Consider the following 19,094-nt stretch of genomic DNA (forward strand, 5'->3'; position numbering starts at 1 on the left):
GGATGATCTGTTGAATGTGGAGGCTGGTGGGTTTAAGGTGAGGATTCTGGAAGGAAGGGGAAGGGGTGAGAGCAGAAGTGCGGGAAATAGAACGGATATGGTCGAGGGCCATGATAACCACAATGGAGGGAAATCCTTGATTGAAGAAAAAGGAAGACACATTAGAGGCACTAGTGTGGAAGGTGGCGTGGTCAGTGCAGATGCAACGGAGACGGAGAAACTGGGTGAATGTTTTAAGGAGTATCTTGTGTCTGCAGTTGCTCACTGGGTAGTACTCTCAGGTCTGAGTCAGAAGGTTGTCGGTTCAAGTCCCACTTCAGAGACTTGAGCACAAGCTCTAGGCTGACACTCCAGTGCAGTACTGAGGGAGTGCTGCACTGTCAGAAGTGCTGTCTTTCAGATGAGATGTTAAACCGAGGCCCCTGTCTGCTCTCTCAGGTGGATGTAAAAGATCCCATGGCACTATTTCACAGAAGAGCAGGGGCGTTATCCCCGGTGTTCTGGCCAATATTTATCCCTCAAGCAACGTAACAAAACAAATTATCTGGTCATTATCACATTGCTTTTCGTGGGAGCTTGCTTGTGAGCAAATTGGCAGCTGCATTTCCTACATTACAACAGTGACTACACTTCAAAAATACTTAATTGGCTGTAAAGCGTTTTGGGACGTCCTGAGGTCGTGAAAGGTGCTAAATAAATGGAGAAGGGGGAGGAGAGAGGGGTAGAGGTTTAGGGAGGGAATTCCAGAGCTTGGGGTTTAGACAGCGGAAGACACGGTTGTTGTTGGAGGGGCAAAGAAAATCGGGGGATGGACACGAGACTAGAATTGGAGGACTGCAGAGTTCTTGGAAGGTTGTAGGGCTGGAAGAGGCTCCAGAGATAGGGAGGGGCGAGCTCAGGGTGGGATTTGGACACAAGGATGAGAATTTTAAACGAGCCGGTGTAGGATGGGCAAAGGCAACTTGGTGCCAGTTGAGAAGTTAAGATTAGATCAGTGGCTCTGACTCAGACTTGCGGAGGCTGCTTTACCAGTTGGTGACACTGGGGTGTAACCCCAGCGATATCTGTATTGGTTCAATCAAAAAGAAGCACAATTCCTAGCTGACTTTTTTTTAAATTTAAAAAGGCGCGGCCTGATTTCTAAATACAGATACGTGGCAATAACTCTAAAATACAATGTTAGCACTTCGCCGAATGGACAGGTGTGTTTACCTGAGTCCCGGGAGGGAGGAGTGGCCACGGCAGCGCAACTCGCTCAATCATTTAGAGATACATTTAACCCAAGTCTCCGTCATGTTGCCTCAGACAAATCCCTGACTAAAACCGCCGTCACAAAAAAACAAATTTAGAGAGAGAGTGAGAGAGAGAAAACAGTGTCACCATGACGCAAACGCGAATTCCCAAGTTCTTCCAGAAAGTTTGCCTCATCTTCTCTGGGAAGAAGTACCAACTGCTTCAGGACTGTGACTCGGACGACAAGGTGAGTGCGCGCTTTTTATTTAATGGGACGTTTACCGGGCTCGCTTGGTCAGAAAGGTCACTCGCTCTCTCGGACTGCCGTGTGTGGCTCGTGAGCCCAGCAACGCCGCTCACAGACCTGCGCAGCCCGGTCAGTGCCAGGGACTGCTGACCAACTCAAACACCGCCTTACAACCTTGTTCTTCCATTGTCAATGCCGAACAGCATTTCTTGTCAAATCCCGCGGCAGGTGACTTAGTTACATTCCTACATATTCTCTCCATATCGTGATTTTCTGCTTTAAAAAAAATTTGCATTGAGTTCCTTTTTTTTTTAAACAATTTTTTTGATTGTGCAAGGTTGTGGGGAAAGAACAGGGGATGTGAGACTAATTGGTTCAATTCTTACACATTCTCAATAATTTTCTGCTATTTTATTTGTATTGAATGCCAAAACATTTACAATTTGCAAGGCTGTGGGGAAAGAGCAGGAGATGTGGGACGAATGGGGAACTATTTCAGCGAACAGGTACAATGGGCTGAATGGCCTCCTCCTGTGCCGTGTCATTCTATAAGTAAATATCGAAAATAGTAATTTTCTGCAGAAAGACTTTGGCAGCTATTTGTCCTGCTTACGCGATGTGCTTTTTTTTTTAGTTAATTTTAACCGAAGTATTGAGAGAGTCTGTTGAAAAAAGTTCCTTTTTTTATTCGTTCAGGGATGTGGGTGTCGCTGGCAAGGTCAGCATTTATTGCCCAACCATAATTTCCCTTAGTGATGTCCAACCTTTTTAAATGTTGGTTACTGTTTCATGTTTTTGGTTCTTTATTGGCCTCAGGCTGTATTTCTAAACTGCTTGACTGCGGCTTTGCTGATTTATCACTTTGCAGCTTTCACAATAACTGGTACTATATGTTTAGAAGGAAGTAAAGACTTTCATTTATCATCGTCATCGTCATCATCATAGGCAGTTCCTCGAAATCGAGGAAGACTTGCTTCCACTTTAAAAGTGAGTTCTTAGATGACTGAACAGTCCAATATGGGAATTACTGTCTCTGTCACAGGAGGGACAGACAGTCGTTGAAGGAAAGGATGGGTGGGGAGTTTGGTTTGCCGCATGGTCCTTCCTCTGCCTGTGTTTGTTTTCTGCATGCTCTCGGCGACAAGACTCTAGGTGCTCAGCGCCCTCCCGGATGCTCTTCCTTCACTTAGGGCGGTCTTTGGCCAGGGACTCCCAGGTGTCGGTGGGGATGCTGCATCTCATCAAGGAGGCTTTGAGGGTGCCCTTGTAACGTTTTCTCTACCCACCTGGGGCTCGCTTGCCGTGTAGGAGTTCTGAGTAGAGCGTTTGCTTTGCGAGTCTTGTGAACAATGCTGGTCGAGTGTGGTCAGTGCCTCGATGCTGGGAATGTTGGCCTGATCGAGGACACTAACATTGGTGTGCCTGTCCTCCCAGGGGATTTGCAGGATCTTGCAGAGACAATGTTGGTGATATTTCTCCAGCAATTTGAGATATCCACTGTATATGATCCACATCTCTGAGCCATACAGGAGGGCAGGCACCACTACAGCCCTATAGACCATAAGCTTGGCGCCAGATTTGAGGGCCCGATCCTCAAACACTCTCTTCCTCAGGCAGCCGAAGGCTGCACTGGCGCACTGGAGGCGGTGTTGAACCTCATCATCAATGTCTGCCCTTGCTGATAATAGGCTCCCGAGGTATGGAAAGTGCTCTACGTTGTCCAGGGCCGCGCCGTGGATCTCGATTTATTTATACAATGCCAATCTCATTTATATAGTGCCGTTCACAACCTCAGGTCATCCCAAAGCACTTTAAAGGGACAGGTAATTGTTAGACCTGTACACTAGAGGCTGTGTTCCAATAACTTGTACCTATGCATGCTGTTATCTCCATAAGCATAGCATTTCACCTGATTTTACAATATTGTTACAGAGATTGGGCTCAATTTTCCCCAGTGATTTGTTCTGTTTTTTTGGTGCGCGCTGCTTTTTTTGGCGTATGTTTACAAAAAATGTAAGTTACCCCCAAGGAATATGCACCAGTATAACTCAGTTAGTCACGATTATTTTAGGTTGTTTTTTTTTGCGCCATTTTATTTCAGACCTGATGTCTGCGCCAGTTTTCGTCAATTATGGAAGTTTGCCCCCAGGAAATTTCTCCTAGGTCAGCGTATGTGACCACACCCGAAAAAACAGCGCACTTTGAAAAATTGGCATAGAAAGATGCCATTGTTTTTAGCCAGCGAAGTTTTGGAGGGAGTCAGCAAGACTTAAACATGCATAATAAAGATTACATTTATTTTTACCTTTTTTTCACACAGTAAATGGAAGTTTGATGGAATTGTGCAAAGTTTTCATATTTTTCAACTGACACGCCACCACCGAATGTCTGCAAACGGGGCTGGAGGGTCGGAGTGTCGGCCGGCAGAATCGGTCCCAAGCCCAGACACGGGCTCGGGGCTCAGCTGCAAAAATAGCCCCGGGGGTGGTGTTTTACACACTACTGTAAATCAACACGAGGCACATACTGGAGACAAGGTCACTCTGTGACCTGTACCTTTATTCACAGGACCAAGAAGTGATGATCCTGCGTGGGACCTCCCTTTATATATCCGGATGACCAGGTGAGGAGTGTCTCCCACAAGTTCACCCCCTGTGGTCAAGGTGTGCATTTCTCAGGTGTATACAGTGTACAGTGTTGTTACACAAAGGTTACAGTTATGTGACGTTACAAACATGACAGGCGGGGAGCTGTGGAAGGCAATCGGAAGGCATCAGCAAACTGCACTACGCATCAAATCAAGCCCGGGTGGGTGGGGGGCTGTGGGAGGTGATCTGAAGGCATCACAAATAGCACTATGCATCAAATGTAACCTGTGGGAGTCAGTGGGGAGGTTCCTAGTCACTGCACCTGCCCAGACCTGGGTGTAGTCCATACAGACCTGTGGGGAGAGAAAACAAAGAACCTTGTCATGCCTGCCTCTGCCTGCCGTTTTGAGCTTCTTACAAAGGAAAATAAAGCATGGGGACAATACTGATAATGCCATACCTTGTGCAACTGTTTTGCATGATGGTACTGTGGAGGAGACAATTGATTCGAGGTTATCGCATGAGAAACCTCAGAGCCAGTAGGGTGATGGCAGGAGCCCTTATCCACATCAGGTATATCGAGACCGGCATTTATACCTGCACCTGAGTGGTGCAGACTGTGTCAGAAGGCTGCGTTTTCGCAAAGAAGTTGTAACTGAGATCTGTGAGTTGGTAAAAGCAGACCTGCAACCTAGAAGTGTCAGGAGGACTGCTTTGTCAATTGAAGTGAAAGTTGCAGCTGTACTTTCATTCTATGCATCCGGATCATTCCAAGCTACAACTGGGGATGTGTGCACCATTTCTCAACTTGCAACACATGTCTGCTAAAGGCAGGTGACTGCTGCACTATATGCCCAGAGGAATGACTACATAAAATTCCCCATGATCGCCCAGGCTGTGGGCTTCTCCAGGATTGTTGGCTTCCCAAAGGTACAGGGCTGCATTGATTGTATCCACATCATCTTGTGAGCATCTTTGGAGGATTCCGAGATATACAGGAACAGAAAATCTTCGATTCCATTAATGTGAAGCTCGTGTGTGACGACATGCATCACATCATGTTAGTTGATGCAAGATACCCTGGGAGCACCCATGATGCGTTCATCCTACGTGAAAGCATTATATCTGCCATGTTTCAGCAGCGGGCAGAGCTGGCTACTGGGAGACAAAGGATATGGCCTCGCCACCTGGCTCATGACGCCCCTATGCGTAACCGGATAGAAGCTGACCGGAAATCCAATATGTCGCACATTGTGACGCGCAGCATAATAGAGCGGCCATTGGCATTTTGAAACAGCTTTTCCGGTGCCTGGACCATTCTGGAGGCTATTTGCTATAATCCTCAGATTGTTGGTCAGTTCACTGTTGTGTGTTGCATGCTGCATAAGTTAGCCATCATGAGACAGCAATAGAAACTGCCTGAGGTGAGAGTGGCTGATGATGATGAGGAAGATGCAGATGATGAGGAAGCCATTCTACTACCTGAACCTGGAGCACGATGGTAGAGGAAAACGGGCCAACGGGCCGTCATGCCCCCTTAACGATTGCTCGAGCCTTGCGCCAGCAGCTCATCCCTGAAAGCTTTGCTGCCAGAAGGCTCAGTGGCAACTAATCCACCTGGACCTGTTCTGTAATGTGTTGTGTTCATGGAACAAATAATGAAAATGATTCAGTTATAATTTAAAATATATTTTATTCAAAAGTTTAACAAATATTTGTTTGTACTTAACTTTAAAGTTTGATACAGGAATATGTTTATTAAAGATTTCACTTACAAACTTTAAGATCACTCACAAACTCCAAAATCACTTACTAACTTTTAAACTTGTAAGTTTACATAACCTCAAGTTTTTTTGTAAAACAATTACAACAGTAATAACAATAATGACAGCAACAAAGAAAGGCTGCACCCATCTCTCCTCACCCTTATTCTAAGACCTCCCGCTGTGCTTGATCTTGGTGACTCCGCCACCTGTGCCCGAAGGCGGTGGCGCAGTGTTTCTCAGGTTGGTACCAAGCTTATAGGCTGATCTGGGAATTGGAGTGGGAGTGACAGTTGATTCTGTCAATGGGCGCGGGGTCTGGGCGTGTTCCCTTATTGCAGTAGCTAACTCCAACATTCTCTCCCTCATGTTCGCCGACAGTGTCTCACCTACCTGTGACATGCCCTCCCTCATGTTCACTGACAGCGCATCAGCTACCTGCGATATTCCCTCCCTCGTGCACAGATATGGTTTCAGCTATCTGAGATATTCTCTCCCTCATGTTCCCGGACAGCGTTCCCATTTCTCGTGAGAGTGTTGTTATTTCTGCCGACGGTCCCGATACTTCATCACCCACCCCACTGATGGTGTCCAGGAGTGTTCGCTTAAGGTCAGTGCTCTCTGCACTCATTACCATCATCTGAACCAAATCTGTTAGAGCCTGCACATCAGGAGAGTGCAGTCGAGCTTTCCTTCCCTCCTCACCCTGGGTGTAGATCGCAGCATCCCAGTGGGACCTGTAGCCTCAGATGGTGGGTCCCTGGGTGTGCCTCGCTGCACCCCACCACCGAGAATGCAGCCTTGGACGGTGAGGCCCTGGGTGTGTCTCGGAGCACCCCACTGGAATCCCCAGCCTCAGACGGTGGGAAACTATGGATTGTCACCACTCGGGGATGAGGCTGGCACCTCAATGGGTGGCATCTGCACCACCTCCAAAGTGAGTGAAACAGTGAGGGCTTCATCTATCCCCTCCCCCTCAACCCCATGCTCTTGGTCTGGAAGGTGGGTTTGGAAGATGTTCTCATCTTCAGGCTCGTCCCCATCTGAATCTTCTTCTGTATCGTCAGGGTTGACCTTCAGTTCTGAAAAATATAATATAACAGAACAGACAAATGAGGAGGGGGTAGGGAAGCGACCCTCTCTTTCACTGGCCGCAGATTTGCCGGACCTCTTCCTGTTCGAGTTTTTTCCCTTTTTGTTGTGGGCCACTTTCCTCTGCAAAGACTTTTTAGAGAGGGTGTCTTTCTGCTGGGTGGGACATATATGGCTGGTCACATTTACATTGCAATTCCATTGAAAAATGAAAATATTACTTACATTAAATATTTGACCAAGGCCCTGCCACTTCTTTTTGCTCTGGCCTCCAGACCTCTGGGTGGTCACTATTGCATAGTAATGTTGTGCAAGTTGGTTCCAGCGTTTCTTCATTTCTTTTGGTAGAACTTTTATGTGACCTCTGCTGGTGTCCAGCTCATGCCATCAGCCCTCAGTCACAGTAACTAGTGCCCCCACTTCATCCTGTAAGAAATTCTTGGTCCTTGCCCACGTTGCATCTTGTATTGCAGTTCCGATTTTTCAAATGATAATTATAGTTCTCACACACCACTCAAAGTTCTCTCACGCACAACTGGCTGTTTAAAAATGGCCGATTGCAGACTGGGAGCTGTACTGCGCATGCACGCCAATATGACTCACGTCAAAAACGTCCTTTTTTTTCCGCGCATGTGTAGAAGGGACAGACAGTAGGCTCCACCCTCCGAGACGATTGGACAAGGCTGCGTGGCGCTAATTTTGAAAAATAGAGCGGGGGAACTTGGCACATTTATTTTTGGAATAGTTCTGGCCTAGAAAAGCAGACGTAACTCTGGCAATGTGCCAAAAAATGGCTTTGGGCAAAATTGAGCCCAATGACTTGAAGGAATTATTGAGCCTATTAAGGGCATTTTATTTTTATCTGGTGTGCAATGAAGAATGTAGCCTTGGGTCTGTCTGCAACGTTCAATGGCCAAAGGAGTTTCAAACTACTCCAGCTGTACGAAGAGTTAAGTTTAATGTGTCAGTTGTGGCTCAGTGGGTGGCGCACTCACCTTTTGAGTCAGAAGGTTGTGGGTTCAAGTCCCACTCCAGGGACTTGAGTACAAAAAGATCTCGGCTGACATTCCAGTGCAGTGATGAGGTGCCGTCTTTCGGGTGAGACGTTAAACCGAGGTCCCATCTGCTCTCTCAATTGGACGTCAAAGAATTATCCCCTGGTGTCCTGGCCAATATTTATCCCTCGATCATAACAAAAAAACAGATTATCTGGTCATCATCACATTGCTATTTGTGAGAGCTTGCTGTGCGCAAATTGGCTGTTGTGTTTCCTACATTACAACAGCAACTGCACTCCAAAAAGTACTTCATTGGCTGTAATGTGCTTTGAGACGTCCAGTGGTCATGAAAGGTGCTATATAAATCCAAGTCTTTCTTTAAAATACTAAATGTGTGTTCCTCTGATGCATTGCATAATTTGAAATATGAGCTCTATGCCGATGTTTCCTACTTGTGCTCAAATAAAGATTCAGCTACCACAGGTCAGTCTGCACTCCCTGCTATCAGAAACTTGTACAATGTGCCGAGGATGTAGCTTACCTGGTGTGAATAGTGTATCTTTTTCTGTTATAGTTACCCCCCAAATAACTCCTAATCTCTTTGAAACTGCCAAAAAGAGCATGTTGGCAGATCATGTGGTTCAGTCTGAAAACTACTCAATAGTCTTTAAGAGGCAAAAAAAAGCTCCAGCAAAATAGTTTGATCAGTACAATGAGAATAATAGAAAACTTTCTCATCAGTACTTTAAAACCATTTCAAAATAACAAAGACACCACACTCCACATTAGCTCTCTGCAATAACTTTCAGAACTTAGACTAGATGTCCTCGATTTTTAAAAAGTACTTTAGAGTCCCAGTAACCACCAGCATATATGGTGAGAAACAAACTGAAGAACCTAGTCGGCCAGCCTGGTTTTATGTCTTATGCCTTTTGAAGTTGAGCTAGTACAAAAAGAACATTTAAAACCAAAAGTACCCTTTTACAATTCTTCATAAATGTCATTCAAAATGTGCTATCAAAGTCTCTTGGGAAATGATAATAGCCTATTAATGGTCCAGTAACTATGTATTTATTATCCTGGGCATGACTCCTAGGTTTAAGACTCCTAACTGATTCAAGTACATGAAAAGAAAATGATTCAAAACAAAATCTTCATTTTGGGGGGGGGGGGGGGGGAGGAAACAAATCTAAATACAATAATGTCCTCCACCCCACACCTAATTTGTTTGCTGTGTGGGATCAAGCTGAAGAAAACATTTTTTTCAATAATTTTTTTATTTGAGAATTTTTCTGTGACTATTCTTTTGGTGGTCCCTGTGCAGGAGGACAAGTTCACACGACACTTGACTGGTCGGCCAGCCATAAAGTTGCTTGTGAGAACTCGGTGTCATTTTAAAGCTATTTGAATGGCATGGCTGAAGAAGGAAGTTTGGTGTGTAGCAGTAATGGGAATCTGGCTATGGGGTAGTATGTGCTCTTTAAATAAATAACTACTTTGTTAATGAATATCTACTTTATCAATCACTAATTTACACTTTAAGAGGAAACATTCTGTTGCTAAATTTATGTGCAGTGTTGAACCATAGAATAAAAAAAATGTGTGGAAGGTTGAAACCCAATGGGACGATCTCCATTTAGAAAATTATTCCACAGAAATGCATTTTGTCTGTGACTCTTAAAGACACTTCCAATAAAAGCTACCACCTCCGACATTATGAAGTCATCTATTGAATATAATGTTCCCCTCAAACATATACTTTTTATAATAATTAACGTCTAATTTCTGTTGGAAATGTAAAGAAGTTATTTGTACCTACGATGATCAAACCAAATATAACAGCATTGGGTTTCATGATTGTCTACTTGCTTAATTCCTTAGCCATGTAGTAGTAGTACTTGTTCCAAGAACCCAAACAACATATACAGTTTTAGCTTGTCAGCAGTTCTATTATTTCATTCATAGAAACATAGAAAATAGATGCAGAGTAGGCCATTCGGCCCTTCGAGCCTGCACTACCATTGATCATGCAACTTCAGTACCCGACTTCTGCTTTCTCAACATACCCCTTGATCCCTTTAGCCATAAGGGCCACATCTAACACCCTTTTGAATATATCTAACGAACTGGCCTCAACAACTTTCTGTGGTAGAGAATTCCACAAGTTCACAATTCTCTGAGTGAAGAAGTTTCTCCTCATCTCGGTCCTAAATGGCTTACCCCTTATCCTTAGACTGTGACCCCTGGTTCTGGACATCCCCAACATCGGGCACATTCTTCCTGCATCTAACCTGTTCAATCCCGTCAGAATTTTATATGTTTCTATGAGATCCCCTCTCATTCTTCTAAATTCCAGTGAGTATAAGCCTAGTTGATCCAGTCTTTCTTCATATGTCAGTCCTGCCATCCCGGGAATCAGTCTGGTGAACCTTCGCTGCACACCCTCAATAGCAAGAATGTCCTTCCTCAGATTAGGAAACCAAAACTGTATACAATATTCAAGGTGTGGCCTCACCAAGGCCCTGTACAACTGCAGTAAGAGCTCCCTGTTCCTATACTCAAATCCTCTCTCTATGAAGGCTAACATGTCATTTGCCTTCTTCACCGCCTGCTGTACCTGCATGCCAACTTTCAATGACTGATGTACCATGACACCCAGGTCTCGTTGCACTTCTCCTTTTCCTAATCTGTCACCATTCAGATAATATTCTCCCTTCCTGTTTTTGTCACCAAAGTGGATAACCTCACATTTATCTGCATTATACTGCATCTGCCATGCATATGCCAACTCACCTAACCTATCCAAGTCACCCTGCAGCCTCTTAGAATCCTCTTCATAGCTCACACTGCCACCCGGTGTAGTATCATCTGCAAACTTTGAGATATTACATTCAATTCCTTCGTCTAAATCATTAATGTATATTGTACATAGCAGGGGTCCTAGCACTGAACCTTGCGGTACCCCACTAGTCACTGCCTGCCATTCTGAAAAGGACCCGTTTATTTCTACTCTTTGCTTCCTGTCTGCCAACCAGTTCTCTATCCACGTCAGTACATTACCACCAATACCATGTGCTTTAATGTTGCAGACTAATCTTTTGTGTGGGACCTTATCAAAAGCCTTTTGAAAGTCCAAATACACCACATCCACTGGTTCTCCCATGTCCACTCTACGAGTTACATCCTCAAAAAATTCTAGAAGATTTGTCTAGCATGATTTCCCTTTCATAAATCCATGCTGACGTGGACTGACCGATCCTGTCACTGCTTTCCAAATGCGCTGCTATTTCATCTTCGATAATTGATTCCAACATTTTCCCCACTACTGGTGTCAGGTATATATAATTCCCTGTTTTCTCTCTCCCTCCTTTTTTTTAAAAGTGGGGTTACATTAGCTACTTCCTATCCATAGGAACTGATCCAGAGTCTATAGAATGTTGGAAAATGACTACCAATGCATCCACTATTTCTAGGGCCACTTCCTTAATACTCTGGGATGTAGACTATCAGACCCTGGGGATTTATCGGCCTTCAATCCCATCAATTTCCCTAATACAATTTCCTGACTAATAAGGATTTCCTTCAGTTCCTCCCTCTCATTAGACCCTCAGTCCCCCTAGTTTCCGGAAGGTTATTGGTGTCTTCCTTAGTGAAGACAGAACCAAAGCATTTGTTCAATTGGTCTGTCATTTCTTTATTCCCCATTATAAATTCACCTGATTCTGACTGCAAGGGATCTACATTTGTCTTCACTAATCTTTTTCTCTTCACATATCTATAGAAGCTTTTAAGGTCAGTTTTTATGTTCCCTGCAAGCTTACTCTTATACTCTCTTTTTCCCCTCCTAATTAAACCCTTTGTCCTCCTGTGCTGAATTTTAAATTTCTCCCAGTCCTCGGGTTTGCTGCTTTTTCTGGCCAATTTGTATGCCTCTTTCTTGGATTTAACACTACCCCTAATTTCCCTTGTTAGCCACGGTTGAGCCACTTTACCTGTTTTATTTTTACGCCAGACAGGGATGTACAATTGTTGAAGTTCATCCATGTGATCTTTAAATGTCTGCCATTGTCTATCCACCGTCAACCCTTTAAGTATCATTCGCCAGTCTATCCTAGCCAATTCACATCTCATACCATCAAATTTACCTTTAAATTCAGGACCCTAGTCTCTGAATTAACTGTGTCACTCTCCATCTTAATGAAGAATTCTATCATATTATGGTCACTCTTCCCCAAGGGGCCTCGCACAACAAGATTGCTAATTAATCCTCTCATTACACAACACCCAGTCTAGGATGGCCAGCTCTCCAGTTGGTTCCTTGACATGTTGGTCTAGAAAACCATCCCTTATACACTCTAGGAAATCCTCCTCCACCGTAGTATTACCAGTTTGGTTAGCCCAATCTATATGTAGATTAAAGTCACCCATGATAACTGCTGTACCTTTATTGCACACATCCCTAATTTCCTGTTTGATGCCATCCCCAATCTCACTACTACCGTTTGGTGGTCTGTACACAACTCCCACTAGCGTTTTCTGCTCTTTGGTATTCCGCAGCTCTACTCATACAGATTCCACATCATCCAAGCTAATGTCCTTCCTTACTATTGCGTTAATCTCTTTAACCAGCAACGCTACCCTACCTCCTTTTCCTTTCTGTCTATCATTCCTGAATATTGAATATCCCTGGGTGTTGAGTTCCCAGCCTTGGTCACCCTGGAGCCATGTCTCCATAATCCCAATTACATTGTATTCGTTAACAGCTATCTGCGCAGTTACTTCATCTACCTTATTACGAATACTCCTCACATTGAGACTCAGAGCCTTCAGACTTGTTTTTTTTTAACACTTTGTACTTTTAAAATTATGTTGTAATGTGGCCCTTTTTGATTTTTGCCTTTGATTTCTCTGCCCTCCACTTTTCCTGATCTCCTTCCTACTTTTTGCTTCTGCCCCCATTTTACTTCCCTCTGTCTCACAACATACTAGGACTTTAAAAGCAAACTGCATTCAATCATGTCTCCAACCTAAGTACGAATGGTATGAAGATTGATATTTTTTCTGCTTTCTTGTGCTCTCCAATAACATTGTTAACATCAGAAAATGTTGATTAGAATAATCATAGATGCAGCCCTAGGTCTTCCCACTTTGTGGAACAGTTTACTGCCTTTGGGATAATGCAAATATTCCAACAATTCTGATAAATCAGTATTATCCTGTACTAATTTCAAGATTGTCCAATATGTAGTTCTGCTTTTTAAAAATAAATATACCATCAGTACCAAACAAAAATCTAAGTGTAGTCTGAAAGATGCATGTTCTACAGCAAATGTTTTCTGTTATATTATCCTGCCTATTTACTTGTGCTATATACCTCTTGTCTGAAATGAAATTAAATCCATTTGTTAATTGAATATAAATCTATTGTATAATACAACAAATGGATAGGGATAATACTAGCACGGTGTGTACAGACATTAAAAAACTAGTTCACCTTTTTAGTTAAAGTAGAAAAGTGCAGAGTGGAAAGCAACAACTGTTTCTTGTTGGATAAACTCAAATCAGGCAGTTTCATTATTTAGATTGAAACTTGATTAATATATACGTCTGTGTCCAGCCAATTCATTTCAGTCCACGTGACATTAAGAAATGGGCCCTTACAACCTTTTGGCTGAATGCTGGAACTAGCCACCTCCCTAGCCAAGTTATTCCAGTACAGCTATGACTCTGGCATCTACCTAATAATAATAATGTGGAAAATTGCCCTGGGAGGTCCTAAGCCCAAAAAGCACGACGAATCTAACGTGGTCAATTACCATCCTATCACTGCTTCTCAATCATGAGCAGCGCGAGTCCGGGGTGTGTGGAGAGGCCTATAAAGGTCCAACGTCGGAGGAGGAGTGGCAGTTCGAGCAGCGCGAGTCCGGGGTGTGTGGCGAGGCCAATAAAGGCCCAACGTCGGAGGAGGAGCGGCAGTTCGAGCAGCGCGAGTCCGGGGTGTGTGGGGAGATCTATAAAGGCCCAACGTCGGAGGAGGAGCGGCAGTTCGAGCAGCGCAATTCCGGGGTGTGTGGAGAGGTCTATAAGAGGCCCAACATCGGAGGAGGAGCGGCAGTTCGAGCAGCGCGAGTCCGGGGTGCGTGGAGAGGCCTATAAAGGCCCAATGTCAGAGGAGGAGTGGCAGTTCGAGCAGCGCGAGTCCGGGGTGCGTGGAGAGGTCTATAAGAGGCCCAACATCGGAGGAGGAGCGGCAGTTCGAACAGCGCGAGTCCGGGGTGTGTGGGGAGACCTATAAAGGCGTGGCTTGTACAGCTCCAGCTGGGAGAAAAAACAAAAAAGAAGTAGAAAGGAATCAAAAGGTGACGTCACAGCCAAAGGGGTAAGTGATTGGCTGGTGATTGGTGAGTAGCTTTTCTTTTTCTTTTTTATATCAGTAAGTAACCTTCAGCATTGTTGTCGCCAAATTAAGTGTATCTAAAGGTTTAATCATGGCAGGAGAGCTCAGTCACGTGATATGCTTCTCCTGTACCATGTGGGAACTCAGGGACACTTCTGGTGTCCCTGAAGATTATGTGTGCGGGAAGTGTATCCGCCTCCAGCTCCTGACGGACCGCGTTGCGGATTTGGAGCTGAGGGTGGATTCACTCTGAAGCATCCACGATGCTGAGAATGACGTGAGTAGCACGTGTAGCGAGTTGGTCTTCCCACAGGTGAAGAGTCCACAGCCAGCTAGGGAATGGAAGACCAGCAGGAAGAGCAGTGCAAGGAAGGTAGTGCAGGGGTCCCCTGCAGTCATCCCCCTGCAAAACAGATACACTGCTTTGAGTACTGTTGAGGTGAATGATCATCAGGGAAGGGCAGCAGCAGCCAAGTTCATGGCACCATGGCTGGCTCTGTTGCACAGGAGGGCAGGAAAAAGAGTGGGAGAGCGATAGTGATAGGGGATTCAATTGTACGGGGAATAGATAGGCGTTTCTGCGGCCGCAGCCGAGACTCCAGGATGGTATGTTGCCTCCCTGGTGCAAGGGTCAAGGATGTCTCGGAGCAGGTGCAGGACATTCTGAAAAGGGAGGGAGAACAGCCAGTTGTGGTGGTGCACATTGGTACCAACGACATAGGTAAAAAAAGGGATGAGGTCCTACGAGACGAATTTAAGGAGCTAGGAGCTAAATTTAAAAAGTAGGACCTCAAAAGTAGTAATCTCAGGATTGATATCAGTGCCACATGCTAGTCAGAGTAGGAATCGCAGGATAGCTCAGATGAATACGTGACTTGAGCAGTGGTGCAGCAGGGAGGGATTCAAATTCCTAGGGCATTGGAACTGGTTCTGGGGGAGGTGGGACCAGTACAAACCGGACCTTCTGCACCTGGGCAGGACTGGAACCAATGTCCTAGGGGGAGTGTTTGCTAGTGCTGTCGGGGAGGAGTTAAACTAATATGGCAGGGGGATGGGAACCAATGCATGGAGACAGAGGGAAACAAAATGGAGACAGAAGCAAAAGACAGAAAAGGGATGAGTAAAAGTGGAGGGCAGAGAAACCCAAGGCAAAAAACAAAAAGGGCCAATGGGCAGCAAAACTCTAAAGGGTCAAAGTGTAATAAAAAGGCAAGCCTGAAAGCTCGGTGCCTCAATGCGAGGAGTATTCGGAACCCAGGAGAGGGCTTTGAGCTAGTTAGAGTGGGTGAGAGCTCAGATGAACAGGACCCCAAGAAAGAATGCAAAAGGCAGGAGGCAACGGAGCAGAGTAGCACTGGGGTAAGTGTAAACCACAAGGTGATAGGAAGGGACAATATGTATGAATATAAAGGGGCTGCAGGAGGGGTCAAAACTAAAAATCATGGTTTAAAAACTAGTCTAAAAACACTTTACCTAAACGCACGCAGCATTTGAAATAAAGTAAATGAGTTGACGGCACAAATCATTACAAATGGGTATGATTTCATGGCCATTACAGAAACGTGGTTACAGGGTAGCCAAGACTGGGAATTAAACATACAGGGGTATCTGACAATTCGGAAAGATAGATAAGAAGGGAAAGGAGGTGGGGTAGCTCTGTTAATAAAGGATGATATCAGGGCAGTTGTGAGAGATGATATTGGCTCTAATGAACAAAATGTTGAATCATTGTGGGTGGAGATTAGAGATAGTAAGGGGAAAAAGTCACTGGTGGGCATAGTTTATAGGCCCCCAAATAATAACTTCATGGTGGGGTGGACAATAATCAAGGGAATAATAGAGGCATGTGAAAAAGGAATAGCAGTAATCATGGGGGATTTTAATCTACATATCGATTGGTCAAATCAAATCGCCCGGGGTAGCCTTGAGGAGGAATTCATAGAATGCATACGGGATTGTTTCTTAGAACAGTATGTTACAAAACCTACAAGGGAGCAAGCTATCTTAGATCTGGTCCTGTGTAATGAGACAGGAATAATAAACGATCTCCTAGTAAAAGATCCTCTCGGAATGAGTGATCACAGTATGGTTGAATTTGTAATAGAGATTGAGGGTGAGGAAGTAGTGTCTCAAACGAGCATACTATGCTTAAACAAAGGGGACTACAGTGGGATGAGGGCAGAGTTGGCTAAAGTAGACTGGGAACACAGACTAAACGGTGGCACAATTGAGGAAAAGTGGAGGACTTTTAAGGAGCTCTTTCAAAGTGCTCAACAAAAATATATTCCAGTGAAAAAGAAGGGCGGTAAGAGAAGGGATAACCAGCCGTGGATAACCAAGGAAATAAAGGAGTGAATCAAATTAAAAACTAATGCGTATAAGGTGGCTAAGGTTAGTGGGAAAATAGAAGAGTGGGAAAATTTTAAACGACAGCAAAGAATGACTAAGAAAGCAATAAAGAAAGGAAAGATAGATTACAAAAGTAAACTTGCGCAAAACATAAAAACAGATAGTAAAAGCTTTTACCAATATATAAAATGGAAGAGGGTGACTAAAGTAAATGTTGGTCCCTTAGAAGATGAGAAGGGGGATTTAATAATGGGAAATGTGGAAATGGCTGAGACCTTAAACAATTATTTTGCTTTGGTCTTCACAGTGGAAGACACAAAAACCATGCCAAAAATTGCTGGTCACGGGAATATGGGAAGTGAGGACCTTGAGACAGTCACTAGGGAGGTAGTGCTGGACAGGCTAATGGGACTCAAGGTAGACAAGTCCCCATGTCCTGATGAAATGCATCCCAGGGTATTAAAAGAGATGGCGGAAGTTATAGCAGATGCATTCGTTATAATCTACCAAAATTCTCTGGACTCTGGGGAGGTACCAGTGGATTGGAAAGCAGCTAATGTAACGCCTCTGTTTAAAAAAGGGGGCAGACAAAAGGCAGGTAACTATAGGCCGGTTAGTTTAAAATCTGTAGTGGGGAAAATGCTTGATGCTATCATTAAGGAAGAAATAGCGGGACATCTAGATAGGAATAGTGCAATCAAGCAGACGCAACATGGATTCATGAAGGGGAAATCATGTTTAATTAATTTACTGGAATTCTTTGAGGATATAACGAGCATGGCGGATAGAGGTGTACCGATGGATGTGGTGTATTTAGATTTCCAAAAGGCACTCGATAAGGTGCCACACAAAAGGTTACTGCAGAAGATAAAGGTACGCGGAGTCAGAGGAAATGTATTAGCATGGATCGAGAATTGGCTGGCTAACAGAAAGCAGAGAGTCGGGATAAATGGGTCCTTTCCGGGTTGGAAATCGGTGGTTAGTGGTGTGCCACAGTGATCGGTGCTTGGACCACAACTGTTTACAATATACATAGATGACCTGGAAGAGGGGACAGAGTGCAGTGTAACAAAATTTGCAGATGACACAAAGATTAGTGGGAAAGCGGGTTGTGTAGAGGACACAGAGAAGCTGCAAAGAGATTTAGATAGGTTAAGTGATTGGGCGAAGGTTTGGCAGATGGAATACAATGTCGGAAAATGTGAGGTCATCCACCTTGGGGGAAAAAAAAACAGTAAAAGGGAATATTATTTGAATGGGGAGAAATTACAACATGCTGCGGTGCAGAGGGACCTGGGGGTCCTTGTGCATGAATCCCAAAAAGTTAGTTTGCAGGTGCAGCAGGTAATCAGGAAGGCGAATGGAATGTTGGCCTTCATTGCGAGAGGGATGGAGTACAAAAGCAGGGAGATCCTGCTGCAACTGTACAGGGTATTGGTGAGGCCGCACCTGGAGTACTGCGTGCAGTTTTGGTCACCTTACTTAAGGAAGGATATACTAGCCTTGGAGTGGGTACAGAGACGATTCACTCGGCTGATTCCGGAGATGAGGGGATTACCTTATGATGATAGATTGAGTAGACTGGGCCTTTACTCGTTGGAGTTCAGAAGGATGAGGGGTGATCTTATAGAAACATTTAAAATAATGAAAGGGATTGACAAGATAGAGGCGGAGAGGTTGTTTTCACTGGTCGGGGAGACTAGAACTAGGGGGCACAGCCTCAAAATACGGGGGAGCCAATTTAAAACCGAGTTGAGAAGGAATTTCTTCTCCCAGAGGGTTGTGAATCTGTGGAATTCTCTGCCCAAGGAAGCAGTTGAGACTAGCTCATTGAATGTATTTAAATCACAGATAGATAGATTTTTAACCAATAAGGGAATTAAGGGTTATGGGGAGTTGGCGGGTAAGTGGATCAGCCATGATCTTTTTGAATGGCGGAGCAGGCTCGAGGGGCTAGATGGCCTACTCCTGTTCCTAATTCTTATGTTCTTATGTTCTCATGAACAAAATGACAGGACTCATCAAGCAATACCTATTCACCAATAGCTTGCTTGCTGGCTCTCTGTTTGGGTTCCACTAGAATCACTTGGCTCTGGACCTTATCAGTTTTGATCCAAGCATGGACATGAGCAGAAAGCCAGAGAAGTGAGAGTAACTCCCTCTTACACCAAGGCATTGTCTGACTTTATATGGCACCAAGGAGCCCTAGCAAAACTGAGATCAATGTGGGTCTATCAAAGATGGCTGTGGTTGTTGGAGGCCCAGGGCAATGTCCTTGGCCCAACCATCTTCAGCTGCTTCATCTTAGGCAGTCCCTCGGAGTCGAGGATGACTTGCTTCCACACTAAAAATGAGTTCTCAGGTGACTGAAGAGTCCAATGCGGGACCCACAGTCTCTGTCACAGCTGGGGCAGACGGTGGCTGAAG

At 44.6% G+C, this 19,094-nt stretch overlaps 1 protein-coding gene across 1 annotated transcript in view; it reads left to right on the top strand.

Annotated features, from left to right (window-relative positions):
* The first annotated feature begins 1,381 nt into the window (after positions 1-1,381).
* The window catches only part of LOC139278344 (calcium-transporting ATPase type 2C member 2-like), a 111,090-nt gene continuing 93,377 nt past the window's right edge, over positions 1,382-19,094 (top strand). The window contains exon 1 of the mRNA XM_070897013.1: positions 1,382-1,480. Within this exon, the coding sequence (XP_070753114.1) occupies positions 1,382-1,480 (99 nt within the window). The remainder of the gene's footprint in view (positions 1,481-19,094) is intronic.

The sequence above is a fragment of the Pristiophorus japonicus genome, chromosome 13 (genome assembly GCF_044704955.1).
Source record: "Pristiophorus japonicus isolate sPriJap1 chromosome 13, sPriJap1.hap1, whole genome shotgun sequence".
Lineage (NCBI taxonomy): Eukaryota > Metazoa > Chordata > Chondrichthyes > Pristiophoridae > Pristiophorus > Pristiophorus japonicus.